Source organism: Vulpes vulpes, chromosome 3 (genome assembly GCF_048418805.1).
Source record: "Vulpes vulpes isolate BD-2025 chromosome 3, VulVul3, whole genome shotgun sequence".
Lineage (NCBI taxonomy): Eukaryota > Metazoa > Chordata > Mammalia > Carnivora > Canidae > Vulpes > Vulpes vulpes.
In genome coordinates, this window is record NC_132782.1 from 8,773,725 (window position 1) to 8,796,838 (window position 23,114).

At 35.3% G+C, this 23,114-nt stretch overlaps 1 protein-coding gene across 4 annotated transcripts in view; it reads right to left on the reverse strand.

The window, feature by feature from the left end:
• Positions 1–23,114, reverse strand: part of KCNH7 (potassium voltage-gated channel subfamily H member 7) — a 471,528-nt gene that overhangs the window by 128,718 nt on the left and 319,696 nt on the right. For 2 of the 4 annotated variants that reach the window (XM_025994147.2, XM_072751746.1), the window contains exons 4-5: positions 5,388–5,816; positions 815–835 (exon numbers count right to left, since the gene is read on the reverse strand). In XM_025994147.2, coding sequence (XP_025849932.1) covers positions 815–835; positions 5,388–5,816 — 450 coding nt within the window. The remainder of the gene's footprint in view (positions 1–814; positions 836–5,387; positions 5,817–23,114) is intronic. The other 2 variants (XR_012000301.1, XM_072751747.1) reach the window with 1 other exon arrangement.

Genomic DNA, 23,114 nt, shown 5'->3' on the forward strand with positions numbered 1-23,114 from the left:
TCACGGCAGCATGCATGGCCTATGTTAAAAGACTAAGTCCAAAAGTTTTCAACTAAATGAGAATAATATGATTACTATATTTTGTGAATTCCTGTATCTACTATGATATAGTAGAAAAAACAGAGGTGAATTTCAAATTTTAGTCAAATCCAGATTTATCCAGAGGTATTGCCCACTTAAACATTGCCCTACAGTAGCTATAGGTCATGCCAGTGATTTCAGACTAATATAGGACACAATTAAAAATGACTGAAATGTAATATAGAAAAATAGAAATGACTCTCATGCATGTACAATTTACTACTACAGTAAGCTTAAAACCATACCCCCTGCCATCCAGGAACGTGAAACTAGTTTTAAGGAAACAAAAGAGGAACAAGTGAAGTGATACTGTCATGTAGCACTTTGATTACTTTATTTAATCTTGCACTCAATTTTTTTTTGTTTTGTTTTGTTTTTTTGGGTTTTTTTTTTTTTTTTTGGCTGAAATAGGCTTATGTGCCTCTTTCACACTGGAATATATTTAGCTTGATATTTGTTTCTTTCCAAATGGTTTAAATATTCAGGAAGTGTTCATTGTCAACCTAGCCTTATACTTCTTGCAGGAAAAAAGGAGTTCATAAACTTTTTGGTGAACAGCTGAGAAAGTAACAATGTCTCCAACAAAATCAAGCCATGATGTCTCCACCAGGCACCTGGACTAGCTAAGGGCAGCATGATGTTGCATTGAACAGGGCATACAGCAGGCGAGTTAACATGCCAAGTAAAGGGGCACTTTGAGCATCAGATGATGAAATTTGAGTTCGTACATTACCTTTGACATTGCGACCATTGTCTGTTTTGAGCACATAAGGATAAAAAAAGAAAGAAATATAAAAAGAAGACTAAAATTATGTTATATACACTGAATTACCTCTGTAAAAACAATCAGGAGTAAACAGGATATAATGACTGAAAATGCATCTTTGAAATTAGCATTTTTCACTATTCAATCCAGTAAAATGCATAAACCAAAAATGATATCTGCCATAATAAGCATGCATGTTTAAATACATGAAACATTTATCTCACTTAACTGGATTCCAAGATATAGATTTTAAAATTATGACGGTTTAGAGAAAGGCATTCCCAGCTGCCTACAGTTGTGATAAAAATTTTCAATCTTGTCAGAAGCCAATGTTAGTGTCACTTCAACCATCATTTACAAAGAAGACTGTGCAACATTTGGTATTGTAAAGTAATTTTTTTTCATATGATTTAACCTAGTAAAGTAATAAGGAAAAATATTTCTAAGACAACAGCTTACCTTAATAATCCAACTTGAGTTATTAATCAGAATTCTCTTAACTGCCCCTCCTACAAATGTTCTTCAATGTATATTTTGAAAATACCACATAGCACTCAAAGAGTCATTCTTAGGCAAAAATGATTGTAAGAAGTCACTGAAAGATTTGACTGTTAAAAGTAATGTGAGATTTTTAAGTTTATGTTCTCACAAGGCACTCAGTACCTAAAATATTTAAGAAATTCATTTATATTAACATGAGCTGTTTTCAAGTCTCAAATTGGAGTGTTTTCAGATTTATTTTGAGATTAGCAATCTGACTCTTTGATGCATATTTGCTACTAACAAAATATGCATTACTAGTTTTGAAACAAACAAGCTTAAAATAAATGGAGTCATGTCAAAACCATTCAAATATATCCAAGATTTGAAAAATCTGTTCAACATTTGTTGACATCTATGCTAATGCGGTGCTTATTTAAAATCTTGGGATATATCTTCATTGTTTCAAAGCTTACGATCGAAGCAATTTCAATAGTTGGTATATTGAATTGCTAGTGTAGACATTGCCTTTGACAGAGATACACAAAGTTGTGACCTTACATGACAACTCTGCCCTCTTTGAGGGACCATAAAAAGGCAAATAGGGATAAATGGAGAGATCTTGATTACATAGAATTAATTATCTCCATCAGAAGCAGGACCCCAAAGTCATTAGTAAAATAACAACTGCTTGCACGTAGTTAAAAATTATAACATTACTTATCAAACCTCAAATTTATATATAAAGATTTGGAAACTCCCCAAATCCCTGACTGGAAGTTGCATTATATAGTTACTGCTGCTTTGACATCCTAAGAGCATGCAGTCTGTATTGGGCCAGTTGAGACCTTGTTATCTGTCCATGACAATGTAAGTGCAGAAATCAGAATGAAGAGCCTTGTAGCAATTTGACAAAGCAATTTTATGTCTGGTCAATCTAATAATAAAACAATAGGGGTTTATATCTTCTATGTCTATTGTTTTATTTCATTTTTCTAAGAGTGCATTTTTTTTAATACTTACAAATGTATTTGTTTGGGATGGATTAGAAAAAATTCTGGTCCTTCACCATGAATGGTTTGAGAAGTAGAGTTCTAAGGTACTTGATAATACAGAATAGACGGATAATGTAAAGTATTATGCACTACTGTATCTGTAAATTATTTAAAGTTCTATAAAGATAGCCTATGTAGAAGGAAATTCCTCTTCTTGAACGAGGAGGCAATAATCTGAATTCAAAATCTCCTGCATGTGGAATTTCAGGTGCTCACCAGGCACATGAATTCATGAAACTAGAATCAGTTTAAAAAATTTCTCATCCACATGTGGCATCGTGTGTCAACTACACTTGGTAAAAAAATAATAATACATTAAAAAAAAAAAAGCTTTCCATCTTTCTTTGTCAGCTGCTCAGTTTCTAAAATATATCAAATTATGCAGCCTTAGGAGGTATAGTTTCTTCTATGCCAATCAGTGATTTTGTAGCTAAAATTGCTCTAAAGCTGAACTACCAAATACTCTCTGAATTTACTAATCAATAGCCAGATGACTGGAGCATCTGCCAGGAAGTGATACCTTTTTGGAAAATAACATAGCTTGGGTACGGGAAGAAAATCAAGAATGACCTCACTACTGACAGTCCTGAATTGAGAAGTCCAGAAATGTTAGATTATCCTTTCCCATAATCGTTCCAGCAACTATGTACTAAATAGAGACAACAGAGAATTGAAAATACAGTGAAATCATGAGATCTGATCTAACCTACTCAGCACCACTGTCAAACGACAGGCGAAGTCTGTACTATGCTCTGATCGTATATCATTTATTATATAAGAATGTTATTATACTGTAACTCGGGCAATAAGGGCAATTTCAGAAGTCAGTATGATTCCTAAAGATGCTTACACTAACTGGACTAACTAAAATGTATGTCAGTCCTTTGAATCACCCTGTTGGGATTTATCTGAATCACCCGTTGGGATTCATTGCTCAAAGATCAAATTTCAGAGATTCCATTCAGTCAGGAGATGTTGACTCCTATATGCCATTGCTATATGGTATGGGGGCCTTAGATGATTATTCAGTCTGGGAATTGTCCTTGATTTTTCTTTTCTTTTTGCTCTTCTTTAGACTATAGATTAAAATGGATGTACTAATTGCTTTTGTACCATATACAGTTTCTCAAACTTATCTATGGAAAACTCTTCCTTCTATTTTTGTGATATTGATTTATCTCTTTTTGAATTCTTCTTGCCACTTAATTTTCCTTCATCATTTCTGCCTTCTCGTCTTCACTGTGCCTTTTAAATAAAGCTCCCCCACATAATTCAAGTATTATGGAATATAACCATTTCCTGTTGTGTATGATTTTGAAACATACTTCATGAGCATCATCCTTTCAATTTCACACCAACATTTATTGAGTTCCTGCCATGAAAAAGGCAATTGTGATACGGAGGCTGCAGAGCTAACTATGCCCAGATTCCTGCACTGGGAGAGCTCACAGAAGCATAATTATTGCTTTGCATATCCAACAGAAATGACAGGCTTATACTGTGGAATAAAGGTAGAATGCAATAAATGGTATAATATGTGCAAATACTGCTTTGTACACATCAGGTGTGAAATCATCTAATTCTTTTGGTTTGGGAAGGGGAAATGGGTCCTTACACTTATGAGAGGCAGAATGAGGAGGGACAAAGTGGGGGAAGAGTTATTCCTGTCAGAACAAACTAATGAAGCAAGAAAATGAGTGATTTGGGGAAAAAGCAATTATCTCTGCGCAAGTTTAAAACAGAATCTATAGTAGGGGAAGGAATCTTGAAGGAGCTAGAAAACCTTGAAAATTAAGTGTGGCCAGCTGGCTTAGTAGCCTACACTATGAGCCCAGTGATCAGATTTCTGTTTTGAGAAGAAAACTCACAGCTGTAGCCATGATGATGGGCACACACAGAAAGGGATATCACAGGAAAGGACAGTGGGCCTCTCCAGAACCCAAACTCCTGGAATTCAGAAAAGTGGGATGGATACATCCATCCAACAGGTACTCTGCATCTTCAACCCTGGGGGAAAGTTCAGTGATGCACAGACTCCTTCTACGACAAGAAAGCACTTCATGGAGGATTGTGGACTCTGGAGATGGGTGGTCCTGGGTGTGAAAGCCGACTCTGGTCCTCTGTATTGGACCAATTATTTATTTTAGCAAATCTAAGCCTCACTTTCCTCATTTATCAAACGGGGCTTAATAACAATGCCTAACTCATAGAGTTGTTGGAAGAATTAAATGAGAGTTAATGTGTGTCAAGCATTTACATTGCCTCACACACAGTAAATAATCAGTAAATGTTGACAATCATCACGTTAATGGTGAATTTTTTTGGTCACTCTCTTTTGAGCGTTGCTGTTTTCACTACTGGCTAAAGTAAGAGGGTGAACACCAAGAGGCCAGGGAAAAATAAGTGAATTCTGACTTGCTCTAGCTTTAGTTTTCAAGTTTGGTTTTTCAGTACTCTCAGGGTTTGGGTTTGGTTTTTTTTCCCCCTACACATTTCCTCTTCCTCCTTCCTAATTCCGCCCCACCCAGTCATCATGTATACCTTTCTGATCACTCAGTACATCACATTTTATACACCTCTTCCTTTGGAAAGACTTGGTTAATAAAAGAAGCCTGTGAAGGCACACCACTCATTCTTCTCAGGGCTTGCCTACTGGCTAAATGCAGCAAAATTAATTATGCTTGAGATGATAGGGTCATCACCCGAGCATATTTTATATAAAGCATTAATTAACACTCCATAGAGTAGGCAGATAATGGTTATCATACCATTTCAGAAACACAGAAAAGAAGCCAGAAGAAACCAAATTATTCACTATGGTTCCTTTGATACCTACTGATACCAGTAACAACTCTGAATGTAGGGCTCTCATTTTAAATTGCCATTATTTACTCACATTTCTTCCCCCAAGGCATAGGGATTAATGTCAAAAATAAAAACAATATGGAAATTACCTTTCATTATCCATTAATATATATTTCCATTTCTTAAAAAAAAAAACATACCTTCACTGGCATGTCGGTCTCTAAATATATTCTTGGGGTGAACACTGAATCCTTCTATATCATGAACTGAAGAAGCCCTCCGTATACTACAAATGCTTTCTTTTGATCTGGAGTGAGTCAGCTGGGTACTTGACTGCAGCATGTCGGGATAGAGTCGGTCCCATTGCCTTTTGGGAGAGGAATGGTCAAGAGGTCCAGATATATTCACCAAAGGGGAACATTTGCTGGGCTGTATCAAGGCTTTTGTATCATCTGCTTCTGAGGGGCTGCAGCTCTCTTTTGTAGGAGACTTGAAGTGCTTCATGGCTACTGAATCATCACTCTGTTTAGATGAGTCGATTACTACCACATCAGGGTCTTCTTGTGGCAAAGACTGCTTTCTGTAAGTGAGAACTCTCAGAGCAGGGAATTTGAACCCAAAAAGTTTCCCTATAAATAGACAGAAAAAAAAAACATTATTACAAGACAAATATACACACACACATATACATTGTGTAAACATATCCCTTTATGACAAATGAACAAGTATCATTGACTCAAATTTAAATAACATGTAAAAAGAGTTATTAACAATACTTAAGTCATTCGTAGTTGGAATGAGGGATATTATAGAAGACTTCTGAGACTAATATGAACTGCCATACAAGCAGTAAGAAAATAGTAAAATAATAGTAAAATAATGTCTCTGATGGTTAAATATACTACAGTGACATAAAAGCATTACTTGGATGACACAAGTCTCTTATTTTGATAAACACATACTACACATTATTAGATATCCCATATTGTTAAAAACATCATACAACTATTTTTAAGGAAATTTGAAGCGTAGAATACAGTTTGGAAAAGAAAAGGGATGGGGCACCATATGTAAAAGAGACAGACAGAGGAAAGGTTATAATGCATATGTACATACATGGGGGAGGAGGTTATAGTACTGGAAATAAGAAGGAAGAGAATGAGGTGGGGATAAGTTGGCCTGTCATATCTAGAAGGTTTCTATTAGATAATACTGTGAGTCAGATGTAGATTGGAAAAGTGGGGTCGATTGTGTATGAAAACATCCCTCACTCCATTTGAAAATTTTAAAAGGCTTTTGGCTTCAGATAGAGGTGTAAATATAAGAATTTCTCTTTCCTGATATTTTTTTCTTCCAAAATCTGAGACTATGGCTTGAATGTTACACATATCTCAGTGGTTGATGCTTAGAAGGACAACTAAATCTAACATTAAAGGTGGGTATTAAAATTACAATACTAGTTAATAAATGCATGAACTCAGTGGCAATAAAAATGCAAATAAAAACAAGAGCCTATCATTTTCCACTCCTCACTTTAGCAATAAATTAAAAAAAAAATCAACCACATAACATGTAGTGATGGCAAAAATGCTGGTGAGCATTGTGGCACTTTGCTAGTGGGAGTGCAAATAGCCACAAATTTTTTGGAAAGTCATTGTACAATATCTATTAAAATGAAAATACATACTTTTTCCTTTTACTCAGCAATCTCTCATGTATAGGATAGTACAAAGGCACAAAATCAAGACACAGTCTGAATATCGATTAGAAGGGAGAATGGTTGAATAAATTATGCATTTTTATACTTTGGAATCTTTTTAAAAAGTATATATATATATATACTTTTTATATAAACTTTATATATGTACATATATATGTTTTGATTAGAATTAGGGGTTTATTCAAATATAGTGTTAGGTGAAAAAGCAAGTTTCAGTTTAATATGTTTATGAGATTTCATTAAAAATAATAAAAGGCTAGGGATCCCTGGGTGGCTCAGCGGTTTGGCACCTGCCTTTGGCTCAGGGCGTGATCCTGGGGTCCCGGGGTCGGGTCCCGTGTTGGACTCCTGCATGGAGCCTGCTTCTCCCTCTGCCTGTGTCTCTGCCTTTCTCTCTCTCTCTCTCTCTCTCTCTCTCTCTCTCTCTCTCTTTCTCTCTGTCTCTCATGAGTAAATGAATAAAATCTTAAAAAATAATAATAATAAAAGGCTGCATTTGTTCGCAGAAATTGTATTGCAGTAGAGAAAGATGTGGAAGGACACACACCAAACTTGTAATGTTAACTGGCTAAGTGGGTTTAGAAGTAGGGGAGGGTAATGTATTGCATTCTTCTTTATATATCTTTATTGTTTGTTACATCAAGCATATAATTCCTTATAAAATTCTAAAAGATATAATGAGAAACTTCTAAAAGAAATGAAGAGATGAAACATCCAAACCATATTGTGTGATTCAAAGCTTTTCTAAATATTGTCTCCAAGAAACTGCAGAGTCTGTAAATCCTATTGTCAGTGCGATAGTCTACGTCCACACTGCCCCATGGCTTGACAAGTACACATTGCCCTTCTGGTCAGTCAGTTGGAGTCTTTGGGCCACAATATTATCTACCTCCTTCTATTCTTTAAGTGTCACGGGCAGCATTACCTTTAATACATTTACTATGAACTTTTCCTCAGTGCCCTGAGGATGGTTTTAAAACATGGAAGAACATTCTCAAAACTCATGGACTTTTCTGCATTTTACTTAAATGCACTCTTCCAGTAAATGGTCTTACCTACACACATGCTTTCAATTCCGTATTTAATCTAATGACTCATAAATCTACATCTCTAGCCCAGACCTCCTCTCTTAGTTCCAAACCTGCTTATCTTTTGGCCTCATTGACACCGTCACTTAAAAGTCTTAGAGACGCCTCAAAATCCCATAGCAAATCCAATCTCATGATCTATCTCTCCAATTCTAGCCCTTTTCCTGATGAACATTTCTGTCCTCCAGTGGACTACAGGCCTCATGAGGGCAGGGCCCTTGACTATTTTGCTTACCAAATCCCACCTCTGATAGAATGCCTGAGCATGACAAATGAATTTCTATAAGCAGAGGCTAATCTGATAAGGTGCTTCGATTCTGACTGTGGAAAACCAGGATATTTAATTGTTCTGATCAACTTAATTAGATAATAGCCTTCTGGAATTGTATTGACCCATTTTTACCAAAAATGGTTGCTTGGGTAGAAGTCAGTAGCTCATGGAAATGGTGAACTCTCTCCTTTGCCCTTTGTACCTGATGCAACTCTTACTGTTAAGTTTGCCTTTTTCAGAGGTTAGTAATTGGTACCATTCTGGTCTTAGAACAAAAGTGCTTCCAAACTCCTTGTTTTACACAAAACACCCATTACAGAAAACTTTAGAATTAAGCAGGCTAATTTATTATTGTAAGCTTTCATTTGTGGGCTACCAGTAGTTAACACTGTTAAATACAGTAACTCCTATTTAACAATACAGTATCGAATACTGAAGTTAACAGAATTTATCTTTCTGATAAAAGACATGACACAATCCGCAAACTCCAAATATGTTCACCTTAAAGTTCTAGATTAATAAATTGTAAATGAGAGTAACCCATCTGCGCAAATAAGATTAAACAACAGTGTATCACAGTAACTGTTTTGCAAGCATTCTTACATAATTCTACCAACAACTCTTATATGCTCAAGTAAATTGCCAAGTTAAAAATCACTGAACTGCATCAAAGTCACTTGATTAGTTTTTAATGCACATGGAATTGACTTATAAAGCAGTTTGCAAATCAATTCTGCAAGCTTATTACAATGCACTGAAGGTCAATGCCTACTTTTATTCATTTTTCATCAGTTACATTACCCTCCTCCTTTAAAAACAATTCACTGCCTTTCTTAAATTAATGACCTCACAAGGCATTTAGTTTGCTCCTGTAGTTTGCTTGTAACCAAGGTGGTGCAGATGGTCTTTTCTGCATCACTAGCTTCATATGACCATGTTATATTGCATTACAGATTTAGTTGTCTAACTGCAGCTCATCCGGAAAGAATACACATTGAGAATTTTGCTCAATGCTACCACTTTCAGGCATGAAATATAAAACATAGATGAGTATAATCCTGTCATAGTTCTTAACACTGAAAAATGCCCCTATAAGTTAAGTCTCTAAATTGTACTATATTTGCTTTCTAATTTAAACTACTAAAACAGACACTATTTAGCCTTTTATCTACTAAAATGTTTCATAAATCTGACATAAGAACAACAGAATAAGAGTTTTTACTAGTTTTTTTACACTCTCCCAAATAATTTTAAGTACTGGTAAACTGCTTACAGGAACATGATTTTCATTTAAGACGTACCTAAGTTTCTAACACATATGAATGAACTACTGCTACAGTGTCTTTCTCAGAATATATCCCTTGTAGGGAGCTGCCTAATACAAGTTTGGAAGCTTCATCTTCGTGTATCCTGCGTCATATCTAACTGAGAGCTTTTTACTTCTCACTCAAGTAAGCACATAGATAATCCATTATCATTGTCTTAAAAGCCTGGAATTATGACTCCAATCTATATACACAAACATGTTGAATACATGGCCCAAGGCCAAACAGGAAATCAGGATAAAGTCAGAATAAAACAGCAGTTCCTTTTATTTAATTTCAGTTTTACCCAAGACTTGGTGTTTTCTTGGGCCATAAACATTCAAATTGAGGATTTAATGAGACTCATTACTCACTTCTAATTAAATGTAGATAAATGCATATACACAATTTTATTTTTGATCTTAGAGGATGAATAACAAAATCCCCCACCTCAACAAAAACCCTTCTACTACTAACCTTCTACTGCTAACCTCCCCTGGAGTTCCCCGGGATTAGTTAACTCTTAACATTCCGTCTAGTTCTGAGTTTCTTTGCTTATATATTTAAGCTAATCATAGTTTCCACAAAATTATAATGATCACAGCTACATTTCTACCGTAACTCCTGTGGTAATAGGACTTTATAATAAGGTTTTACTAAACTTTTCCGAATAGAAAAGACCTCATCAATCTGAACTGCTATTTCTCTCTTTCTCCTTTCCTCTGGGAGCTGGTTCTTTCTATTTGAATTTGGAAGAAAACAATTTTTCTAATTTAAAAATCAATCTAGGAATATTATAAATAATATTTCTTGAAGAAAAACAAATATTTCCAAAAGGTCCTCCATATATTCCTAATCATTGAATTTCCTCATAATTACAAATTCCCAATCAGTCCTTTCATTCAACTTTTCTTCATTTCTGCAAATCCTTAGAACTTTGATTATTTAATAATCTTACTATGAAACCCCGGTTAAATATAAATCAGAAACAATTTATTCTTGCCTGGTTTTGCTTAGTTGAGTTATGGACTAAAGAGTATAGAGAAACTTCAGTCCAAGAAGTCATGCAAACTAGACGATACCGCAGGGTAAGGGGGGAGACATGCACAAGGAGCGGGAAATGGGGGATGTTGTGTGACCACGAGCAGCGATATTTCTCCTCACAAAGGAGTATAAGTGGTGAGAGGTTGGACCCAGTATTCTCAGAAGCTATGCCTGAAGAAAAGGAGGAAGACTGGATTGGGCTGAGGCAGTTAAACTCTTATGCAAATACAATGGGAGCTTCAGCCAGCCCTCCTGGGAGCCCCAGAGCTAGAACAGCCCTTTGGAGTGATAGCAAATTTAAGTCAAGATATCTGGCTTTCTTCTCCCTGCAGCAGCCAGTCACCTGCTATAGCCACCCCACAAGAAGGCCCATAATCTACATAAAGAAGTTCTCTGCTTTGACCTACAATTCTCAATGAGAAGCAGAGCAGTGGGCACTCAGCAGCCAATATTCCCAGCATCAGGGTTGTCCCAGTCCTGGGGGAGGTGTCTGGTTGAGCAGCACAGTGTCCACAATGCAGAGTAGGAATGATACCCAGATTTTGGTCTGAAAAAAACCTATTGTCTGAATTAGGTCTACTATCAGCTATTATCATACAACATAAGGATTTGTGAATTACTGTCTATGTACCTTTCTAAAATCATGGTGTTCGCACATCTGACACTTAAATTGGAAGCCTTAACATCACTGTGAGGATTTTCTCCAGCCAAATAGCTCTGAATGTGCAGAGAAACATGACTTTAATCTCTGAGTCAGGGAAACAGCAACCGATCAAATTTGATGGGAGAAACAGGGAAGGTAAATGACATATCTGCCTTGTCTTTTTAGGGAGAAATTTCCATAGAGGCACCCTGCAAGGGGATGAGCATTTCCTACTCCTAAGTGTAGTAATGGGTATATGATGCTGCCCACAGGCTGCTAGAACAACTCATAATATTGTCAAAGAAGGCAGTGGTTGGTAGTTTTACTGGGAAAAAGATCACTGGGGAGTCCATCCATTTAGTAAACCTGAAGCTAAATTTGAGACACTTTAAAGGAGCAAATGTGGTAATGCCTTGAAAGAAACACTCCTGGGAGATTCCTAGAGTGAGAGATACCAAAGAAAAAGCAGCAACTTACAGTAAGGCAGTAACTGTAAGACCAAATTAGAGTCTTGAAGAAATGCGGGTTCTAACCCAGTAGCCCATGGCACACATGCATGGAAGTGGGGGAAGTTAGTGCTATAGTAGTGGTGACAGCAATTACGGGAGCTGCAGCAGCAGCAGAGAACTTGGAACAGGTTCACAAATGCTGATGATGTCTGAGAGGCACTTGGCCAAGTCATCAGGAAAGCAAAGAAGAAGAAAAGACAGGTTTGGGATAAGGGAGATAAGGCAAAAAACAGGACAGGGCGGTGGGCTGCTTTTAGCCACTCAAGGTTAAACTGTCGGTGAAGAGGGACTGGAAATGAAAGCAAATACATCAGCAGTATTTGTACCTAATAAAGTTTCTATGTGATAATCACTTCATATATCAATATTTCACTTAGTGGTACTGTTACTGTGTTTCTCTTCAATAGATTTCTTCCTTTTCCAAATGCCAACTTAAAGAAGCCATTCAAATTGTGAAACACCTTAAATTGTCAAATTGTAAAAACATCTTAACTTAAACTGGACCAGGCATGACTGTAGAGTCATCACATTGACGAGGACTCTCTTGATAGAGCATTCCAAACACAAATGTTAAAGACACCAGTTGCCCAAATGCAGTATAAACAGACACTGTCCCTGATTTGGGTGTTGCTAGGTAACAAATGTTTCCAAATGATATGCACAGGAGGAGTCTCTGGCATGAATATGCTGATTTAGACGGTCATTAACATTCATTGTTAATAAAGAGATAAAACAAAATTTTTTTCGACTGCCAGCAATTTTCCTGATCTTAGAAATATGTATTTTGCCCAAATCCTAGGGAGAAAATGTAAAGTTGATTGCAACCTGTGACTGAACTTTTCCCGGATTCTTTTAGCAACCATGTCATAGTTCCTTTTCTAGATCAAATTTAACCTTTAAAAAAAGGAAACCTCCAAACCTATGATAATAGTAAATATTAGTTACGTTGTGAAACGTTTAATTAAATTCATCTGAATAATAGATTGTTTCTACAGTAATGCTTACTGAGGGAGAAACTCTATATTACTACTGCAGCTCTTCATCTTTGAATTAAAGAATAACTTTCAGCTCCAATGGAGAATAGTAAAAACACTGTGAATGCCCCTTTATAAACCAGCATATAGAAAATTTCTTTGTTCCCTAGCTTGAGGTCTTAAAACTGAGATGCAAATTTGAGGGAGTAATGTAGCTATTCAGGCAAATATATATTTTATGTGTCAATTATTCAGAATATTGGGTCCAAAGCAGATGAATACATTTTTACTGGTTTAAATTAGTTAGATAATTGCCTAAATTATCAGCTGCATTTTGTGTGCATAGACTTAGCTTCAGTTGAAGCTTTTAGAGTAATTCAAACTTTTATTTTAATAAGCATAAACGTAGACATTCTCTTTTGATTTGGAGACTATAATTTCAATCATTTCAAAGATAATGGGATCGATCTCCTTTGTCATACCTTAATAAGATTAAATTAGATTTAAAAAATGCACTTTTGAAAAGAACTGTAAGAATAAGAGACTATAAAATTTAACTTTATTATATTTTTACTTTTAGTTTCATTTAAAATTTATCTTTGTAGCTTTATGTAAACATTAATTAAGTTAGACCAGTAGTTCTCCAACTTTAGTGGCTATCAGAGTGATGTGAAGCATTTGTTAAAACACAGATTGCTGAATTTCTGTGTTCCTGACTCAGTTTTTCTGGTGTAAGGCCCAAGAACTTGTGTTTCAAACATCTTGCAAGGTAATGCTGATGGTCTCACACTTGGAGAATCATTGGCTAATGTTCACTCAGTAGGAAAATTTAAAAAGAAAACTACTCAATAAAAAATAACATTCATTTGTTTTCATTTTCTACAAAAATGTATTGGATGCTTATTATTTGCAAAAGATTGGGACTGCATGGAAGAAAATACAACATCCTTGCTGTGATCTAGAACTGAAGGGTTCTTGGCCACTTTAAATAAGGTAGGTGTTTTCCAGTTCTCCACAGACCTCACCCTTCTATTTTTATTCATGGCCTTCTCCAATCATTTATGTTACTTGTCCACTAGGCAAACAGATATGTAAAGACAGGTGTGAGGTACCATGATGTCACAGAGGCAGGAACAGGTAAATTTATCTGGGCAAGTTAGGAATGCTTCACAGATGAAGAGTTCTTTGGAGAAAGTATCCTGGAGGGATGAAAGCATTCTAATAGAGGGGATACCATGTTATACAAACAAGGCGGTATAAAACGTGGGATGTGATGAGGGGAAGTGATGGGATATAAAGCTAAAGAAGTAGCAGAGGTCTTGCCACAGGTATTTTGTATAATGTGCAGGCCTTTGGAATTGGCTCTTGTTAGTAACAAAGAATCATTTAAAGGAGATACAAAGCTGGGTATTATAATTTGATGTACAGTAGTGTGACATTTGATCCTGAGCCAAAGAGGCTGAAAGCAGGGATATCAGTTATGAGACCAGTGCATCAGCCCATGAAAAATGTGTTGGGGCCCTAGTAGGCAATTACTGCGGGCTGTGTGAGAGAGATTTCCACAGAGGGTGCTTGACAAAATTTGATCACTCTTTGGTTGGGAGATGAGAGGATTAGAGAGAAGGAGAGGTTTAGCATAGCATAATGCCCATGTTTCCAGCTGTGGTAGCTTGGATGACACCATTTGGGATGTATAAAGAAAGAGCAAGAGTTTTTGATGTAATGGGCAGATGGCATTTGGATACGGAAAGACAAATCTCAGCCTGAAATACTAAATTTTTTTAGGTATTTAAAAATCTTCCAAAGGAGATGTCCAGTGGGCAGGTGAATATATGAAGTTCTAAGTAATAAGGAAAGTCTAGAGGAAGGTATGGGCTGGAGATGCTGATTTGTGGAGGGGTCTTTACCCTGTAGATCACAGATGAGTTTGCCCGACCAGGGTATATAGATAAGATGACTAAAGAGAAGGATAATAAGAGGGGCCTCTGGGGGATAAACAAACAGCGTTCATTAACAGAGTAAGGGGAATAGAAAAATGGTACTAAATTAGCTGTCACAGAGCTCAAAAGAAACAAAGGAGTATGGTGTCATGGAACACAAAAGAACAAAGAGGATCAGATTTAATAAGGTACATTCAATCTAGAAGGCAATGGAGAGAGCACAACAGAGAGTTCAGGTATAGTAGTGAGCAGAGGAACGAAGGAAATAAGGAAAATAAGTGTGTAGATATGAAAAATCCAAATGCCGACAGGAAAAGGCAAGTAACAAAAATGATGGAAGCCAGACAGAAACAGACAAGAAGGTCAGGTGAGGATTGTGGCAAATTGGAGAGTGCACACCCCATCAAAGGTGTGGCCGGTATTCTGTTTCAGTTTATTGCAAACATGTAGTCAGATACTCATGTTTTTCCAAAATCAGCCAGAATTTTCCTTTTTACATGTAATCTTCCAATTTTTCGGTGTTGGCAACAAACTTAACTAATTAAAACTTTTAGAAAGTATTATGTGATCTAAACCATATATCTGTTGAACTACAGGCTATTCTTAGCCATATGAGTGTGAGCAAAAGGGAAAAAGCCAATAGGGTGAAGGGGCTGGGATTGGTGAGGACAGTCTTTGAAGAGATGGAAGAGAAAGTGGGTTGCTAAGCCTCGGTTTGTTGTTGGGAAATTTTTTTGTTGAGGGTCAGCTTGTTAAAGGAGTTCCCACTGGCACCTTCCCCCTTGCTCTGAGGCATGGGAGGTGAGGTTATCTGTGGGAAAAAATGAGTGGATTGGAGGTTAAAAGTCATGAGAAGCCTGACAAAAGTTTAAAATACTTGCTAAGGGATAAAGTTGAAAGATCTGGAAAAAAATTAAGATCTCATGTATAGTTTTGACTTTCAGTGTAATCATTTATAAATTAATAAAAGATAGAGTTCATAATTTTTCTGTAAATAAAAGAAACGATGTAGGCCTGTTTTCTTGTTGGGAAATATTTAAGTTTAGTAAAGTGTGAATATTTCACAGATTTTTGACAATGATGGCAAGAATGAATTAAGTAGATTTACATTTAAACAAAAATTATCTTAAACTGATAAGAGAAGTGAGAATGTATTAGTTAAGGTTTACTTGGGGATATGAGCTTAAGATCAACTTTTATAGTGAGTCAAACTGACTCAGATTTTAAAATAAGATTAAAACATACAATGCCTTTGTTTGCTGTTTGGTTGTATATTGCTAAATCAATAATTTTTTGTTTAATTGAGGTCCTCCTAAATCCCATGAAAAACTTTTTATCAAGCAAAATGTGCGTGCGTGTGTGTGTGTGTGTGTGTGTGTGTGTGTGTGTGTGTGTGTCAGACTGGTGATCCTAGACCCCTGCTATAAAATAGAAGACATATAAAACCCAAATATACTTGTAAATAATTTAAAATGAAGCTTAAATATATTTTACTTAAAATAATAAAGTGAAAGTCTCTTAAACTTGATTAGCAAGAACACATATTTAGTTATCTTCCACATTGTGCAAATATTTCATAGCAACAGATATTAGAGCAGAAAAAAAGAGAATGCATTTTCCTCATTCTATTAATTTTTAGATGTGGCCCCCTTTAATGGGTAGGAAAAATACAATTTTGTCTCCTATTTGATATTATTTCCATTCTTCAGATTTTAGGGTTTTTGAAGAAACCATCAATGAAAAAAGGGCTTAATTGTATATTTTATTTGGCATTTATATTTTTGTGTAGCAATCAGTTGCCTCAATTACACAGTATTTATCAGTTTGATAGACTTATCAATATAATATTCTCTCCTGTACTTGCTTCATTTGAAGAGACATAAGTCATCTATTCGTGGCTGGTTCTATATTTTCAACAGAGAATAAGTTTGTGAAAAAATAGTTTTTCCTAGAGGAAGCTGCTCACTTTAGTTGTGTAGGGCTCCTGACCCAGAAATTAGATATTTGTACTAAGAAATGATTCACCACTTCATTCGATACACAAGTGTCTAGAATTTTCTCAACCCAATTTGTCATAGTCCCTTTTTATGATCTATCTTTTGTATTGTACACTTAGCTTCTTTCCTATTATTTAATCTTCTCAGTTTAATATTTCACTTTCTTCTCATCTGTATTTTTTGTGTTTTCACTTCATATTTTTCCCTTTATTTTGTCTTCATTTCAGAAGAGGCAGTTACATTTACAGAAAACCACATCTTCTTAAACAAATGGTAGCCTTTTCTCCATTACTTTCACTTAAATCATAACACTCGGGGGCTTGCACACCCATCCCCCACCCCCACACACTTACATATTACTTACTTAGATATGAAAATAGGCATTTTGAAGGTTAAGGTGTTCTGCAAAAAAAGAGGTGTATCAAGATTTGCTTTTCTTTCTTTTTTTTGTTTGTTTTGGTGGTCACCCCTGGAACAACATTTGAAATAGCTAATAGCACTATTTTACACAGGTGGTAAAACTGTACTTTAAGAAAAAAAAATCATCAGGATTTTCCCCAAAGTCAGAAATAATACTAAAAAAAAAAAAAAATTACTAAATAGCAATTGGATCAGAAGCTACCATGTGCAATTTATCTCTTTTTAACTTTTCCGCTTGATTTAACAATCAACTCTTCAAAAACTGACATCAAGTCAAGGAAATTCCACAGCATAAAATGACAGAAGGGTATAATCAAATCCAATATACTGGTTGTAAACAATGGGCCTCTGTAATGTTCTGGAAACAATATTATTTGCATATTTATACTTTCTACAATACTCTCTATAGGAGTGACAGCTGCAGTGTAGGGAAACCACTCTTATTCACAAAATAAAAAGCAATCCTACTGAATTTGCTATGGCTTACACATGAGATGCTATTTTAATCACAGTGTAAAATTGCATAGATTATGTGTTACATCCTGGGAAGCTACTGTATAGATTATCTTCCATTCAAAGAATCAAAGTTTCAATTTTCCAATTGTATTTCTGTTTGAAATGAATATTTATTAAACATCTCCCCCCTGATTTGCTATGCTGCTGAAACACCCCTCTCCTTTTCCCTTCCATCCAGTTTGATGGACCAGGCAAGATAACAGTTCTATAGGAAAATGAAGAATTTGTGAAGACAATGGAGAAATAAAATCAAGCATCCCCCGAAACAAAAGATCTTATTGACGTTCATGACCAAACACAGGCTGACATTACCTAAAGTATACTCCCAGGAATCATTCAATAAAGAATGAATTGGTTAGTGGGAAATATAAAGAAATAAAAATAGTCATCAACTTAAAGGAACAAAACTTTGGTATTGCAATAATTTTTTTAAAGTACTTCATTTTTGTTTTTAAATATGTCACCTGGGAGACCGACACATTGGTGGTATTGATAAAGAGTTTTCCCCTGAGTGTGATATTATTCAGAGTAAGATATTCAGTATATTGGAATCATTACATTAATCTATTTCTTCCAATATTGCTTTAACAAAATATTGTACTGTCATTTGCACATACCTAAGGAAGTAACTGATACTATGAAAAATTCTCAGCTGGTACGCATCTGATTTAGTATTATACTTAGGTTTAATGATGTAGTTTGCTATCTGAATTTATATTTGGGTAACAATTTCTTTTTTCAAATATTAAAGTTTCATGACAAGGCTTCCAGCTCCCCACAGACAATAACAGATACTTAAATTCCAATTTCCTCATGGATCTTCCTAAAAACCATTAAGATCAATAAAAGAAACAAGTAAAAGTAGCCTTGAACCATGCCTAAAAAGTAATTAGAGACAGAGACATTACACACTTTAATTTACATATAGGCAGGGAAATAAATTCCTAAGAGCAGCAGAATTGGTTCAGGAAAGCACACGGCAATGGAGTTAGGCAGAAACTTAATGAAGAAAAGGATCTATAAAGGTCTTCTTGGAGTGATGGAACACATATCAAATATGGCTTACCCACAGCTTTTCCACCCTGCGTTAGAAATTCTGAGAGCAGGTCTATAGTCTGAATGGTCAGAGCACTAGTTAGTAGAGACTAGAGAGAATACGAAAGTGCACAAGACCTCAGTTTGGAGAACCATCACTTCTTAGAGGTGGTGGTGGGGTGGAGACTAGGAGTGATGATTGATATTTCACTAGAAATTTAAGGACAAAACAAGCTAGAAATACTGCAACAAAACAAAATGACAGGAGAAGGAGATCTAGAATAAGCTGAGTACCTTGTTGGTAAAAATTAGGAATCAAGTAATATAATTTAAATTGGCAAACTGAGTGGTAGAAGACCATTCTTAGGAGTGCAAAGATAAGAATTAGAACAGATAATATCACTAACTAAAATTATATGGTGGAAAGAGGAAGAAAAGAGTTACAGGCTAATTTTATTCTCGCTCATAGTAAGAAATCAAAATACAGTGTCTGAGGAAAAGGAGGAGAGATTAAGGGCATTATATCAAATTTATTTTATAAAGATAACTACTAGAAAAAAATACAAATATTCTCAAGTACCAAAATAAAAGCAAAAAAAGGATAAAATAAACTCAAACCACACAGTTTTTTTAGAAAAGCAAAGAAAACATAACATAAAGATATGCTTTAAGAGTATATTTAACATAGAATATGTTGGCACTAAGAAAAAACATAGTAGTTCTATCAGTAAATATAAGTATCTATTATAATTACAAATAAAAAATATTTTTTCTTTTTTTAGAAGTATTATTTTTCTTATAAAAAAAAAAGAAAGAAAACCTAACTCCAGAATGTATATCAAGAGAAAATGCTCTGCATCACTTGCCATCAGGGAAATACAAACCAAAACCACAATGAGATCCCACCTCACACCAGTGAGAATGGGGAAAATTAACAAGACAGGAAACCACAAATGTTGGAGAGGATGCGGAGAAAGGGGAACCCTCTTGCACTGTTGGTGGGAATGTGAACTGGTGCAGCCACTCTGGAAAACTGTGTGGAGGTTCCTCAAAGAGTTAAAAATAGACCTGCCCTATGACCCAGCAATTGCACTGCTGGGGATTTACCCCAAAGATACAGATGCAGTGAAACGCCGAGACACCTGCACCCCGATGTTTCTAGCAGCAATGTCCACAATAGCCAAACTGTGGAAGGAGCCTCGGTGTCCATCGAAAGATGAATGGATAAAGAAGATGTGGTGTATGTATACATTATATGTTCTCATTCATTTGGGGAATATAAATAATAGTGAAAGGGAATATAAGGGAAGGGAGAAGAAGTGTGTGGGAAATATCAGGAAGGGAGACAGAACATGAAGACTCCTAACTCTGGGAAACGAACTACGGGTGGTGGAAGGGGAGGAGGGCAGGGGGTGGGGGTGAATGGGTGACGGGCACTGAGGGGGGCACTTGACGGGATGAGCACTGGGTGTTATTCTGTATGTTGGCAAACTGAACACCAATAAAAAATAAATTTATTTATAAAAAAACAAATAAGGCCATTTTGAGCATTAAAACATAAAAAATTAAAAGCACAACTAAAACAAAAACTAAAAAGTGGTTTAAATATATAACAGGAAAATAGAACTGAGAAAAATTTTTAAAAAATCATAAAAGACTACTTTGCGTAAAACTACTTAAATAAAATTTTAAAAACCTACATAAAATTATTGAGAGATAACATTTAGCAAAACTGATACTAGTTGAAAGGGACAATGTGAGTAGTCCAACCTCTGGAGAAAAAAAGAAAGAAATTTGTCAAAAAGCTACTCTACAGGGATGTCTGGGTGGCTCAGCAGTTGAGCAGCTGCCTTTGGCTCAGGGGTGATCCCAGAATCCTGGGATCAAGTCCTACATCAGGCTCCCTTCATGGAGCCTGCTTCTCCCTCTGCCTGTGTTTCTGCCTCTCTGTGTGTGTGTGTCTTTCATGAATAAATAAATAAAATCTTTAAAAAAAAAAAGCTACTTTACAAATAAGTATCAGACCTGGATGATTTCCCAGGGGAGTCATACTTAACTTTTAAAGTTTAGATAATCCCCAAACTATCTGATAGTTCTGTAGCATAGAAAATAGAAAAAAAAAATCTCCAAATTATTTTCTGAAGGAATTATAACATTGATACCAATACTGATGAAATTGCACATATACACACACATACAAACTACTGTTCAGTCTTGGGATTCCTGGGTGGCTCAGTGCTTTATCGCCTGCCTTTGGCCTAGGGCCTGATCCTGGAGTCCCAGGATCAAGTCCCACATCGGGCTCCCTGCATGGAGCCTGCTTCTCCCTCTGCCTGTGTCTCTGCCTCTCTCTCTCTCTCTCTCTCTGTCTCTCATGAATAAATAAATAAAATATTTAAAAAAACACTACTGATAGGTCTTCCTAATGAATACTGATGTAAAAATCCTAAATTAATTTTAGATAAAGAGAATTCAGCAGCATATTACAAAATCAAATACATCGGGATCATATGTGACTACTTCCAGAGATGCAAGAATAGTTCCATGTTAGTAACCCCATTAATAAAATGTATCATAAAAATAAGGAAACAGAAAGCTACACTCATTTCCACAGATACTGAAGACAATTTATGATTTTCAACACCATTCTTTATAAATACAAAGTAATGGAAAGCCTTAAAAGTATAGAACACATACAACTCAACCCAGATGCTATCATTTGAATTAATGAAAAACACTTGCCATTCACACAAACATCAGGAACAAGGCATGTTGTTTATCATCAATTTCTTTTTTAATAATATGTTGGCGGTAATAGCTAGCACAATAAAACAAGAGAAAACTATTAGATGTATGAGAATTGGAAAGGAACATGTAAAACAGATAGAACACTTGAAAAATTTATGAGAGTCAATGTATAAGCCACTGCAATTTAAGAAAACTCACTAAGTAGTAGGATATAAAATTAACATACTCAGAAAAAAAAGTCACTAGCCTTAAAAATAATCAGAAGATATAAGGAAAGAGAAGGTCCTAATTAAAATTTCAGCAATAACGAAAAGTCAAATGCCAACTTAGGAAACTAAAGAGTAGAAAAAAATTGTAAAGATTCCTGAAAGACAAAAAAGCTAGACTTGAAAATGCATATAAAATTCTTGTATAGAATGACTCAACATCATAAAGATGTTAATATTTATAAAATTAATGTGAGTCCGGTAAAAAAACAACAGAATCTTTTCCTTATCTGGACAGGTTGTTTCTAAAGTTCTTAAAGAATGTTTAACAAGAAATAACCTCAAGCTCCTGAAAATTAATGTCAAAAGGAGCATGTCATATTAGAGGTTTATTGTATATTTAAAACAATGTGATGCTGAATGATAAGTAACAAAACAGAATAGAAAGTCCAGAAATGTACTCAAGCACATAAAGAACTTTAGTGTGTGATAAAAGTGGTATCTCAAATTATTGATGAAAAGATAGGCTTTCTAATAAATGATGTTAGAACAACTGCAAAGCCATTGATAAAATGATAAATTAAATGTATATCTTGCACTGTAAACCAAGCTAAACTTAAAAAGTGACAGAGATTCTAAAGCTATTCAAGTTCTAGAAAAAGAATTCTTTTATAACCTTGGAATGCTGAAAGATTTTCTAATAGTGACTCAAAAATTCAGAATCAATAAAGGAAAAGCTTAACAAATTTAGCTGCTTTATAAACAAACAAACAAACAACAACAAAACCTGGCATGACAAAATCAGAAAAAAGCAAAAAAAAAAAAAAAAAAAAACATTGCTGGGAAGAGATGTGCCACTTATCTTAAAATTTGAAAAAGAAAAGACAAAAAATTGTATATAAGAAATGGACAGTTGACAGAAAAAGAAATAACCTAATGCTTAAATATCTGAAACCGATTCATAGTAAAAGAAATGTAAACTAAAACTAATTGACGTACTACTTCTCGCCTATCATAATCATAAATATCAAGAAGACTGACTCATTCTGTGAGCATGGCTTTGGAGAAAATATCTAATATACTGCTGGTGGTGGCGTAAAATGGCTCAAACCATAGGGAGGGGAGCTTAGTAGCATCTAAAAAAGTTGCGTATGCATTTACCCTTTGAGCCAGGAATCCCACTTATAGACCCTTACCCTGAAGATAATTTTCCAAAAATATACATACATGTAAACAATTAATTCTGTCATTGTTTGTAGTAGCCAAAATTTGGAAACAACCTAAATGTCCATCAGTAGGGGACTGGTTGAATTAAAAATGGTATAATCAAGTCAAATGGTTTTAAAAGCAACTGATCAATTCTGCAAAGCACCAAAGGGTAATAGCAATAAGAAAGCTATGGCTTTTTTAACCGTAAGATTATTTTACTTATAATGCAAACATATTTTGAAAACTGACTCAAATGAAGAATGTATTAAAATTACTAGTAACAGTAATATCAGTAGGAGAATA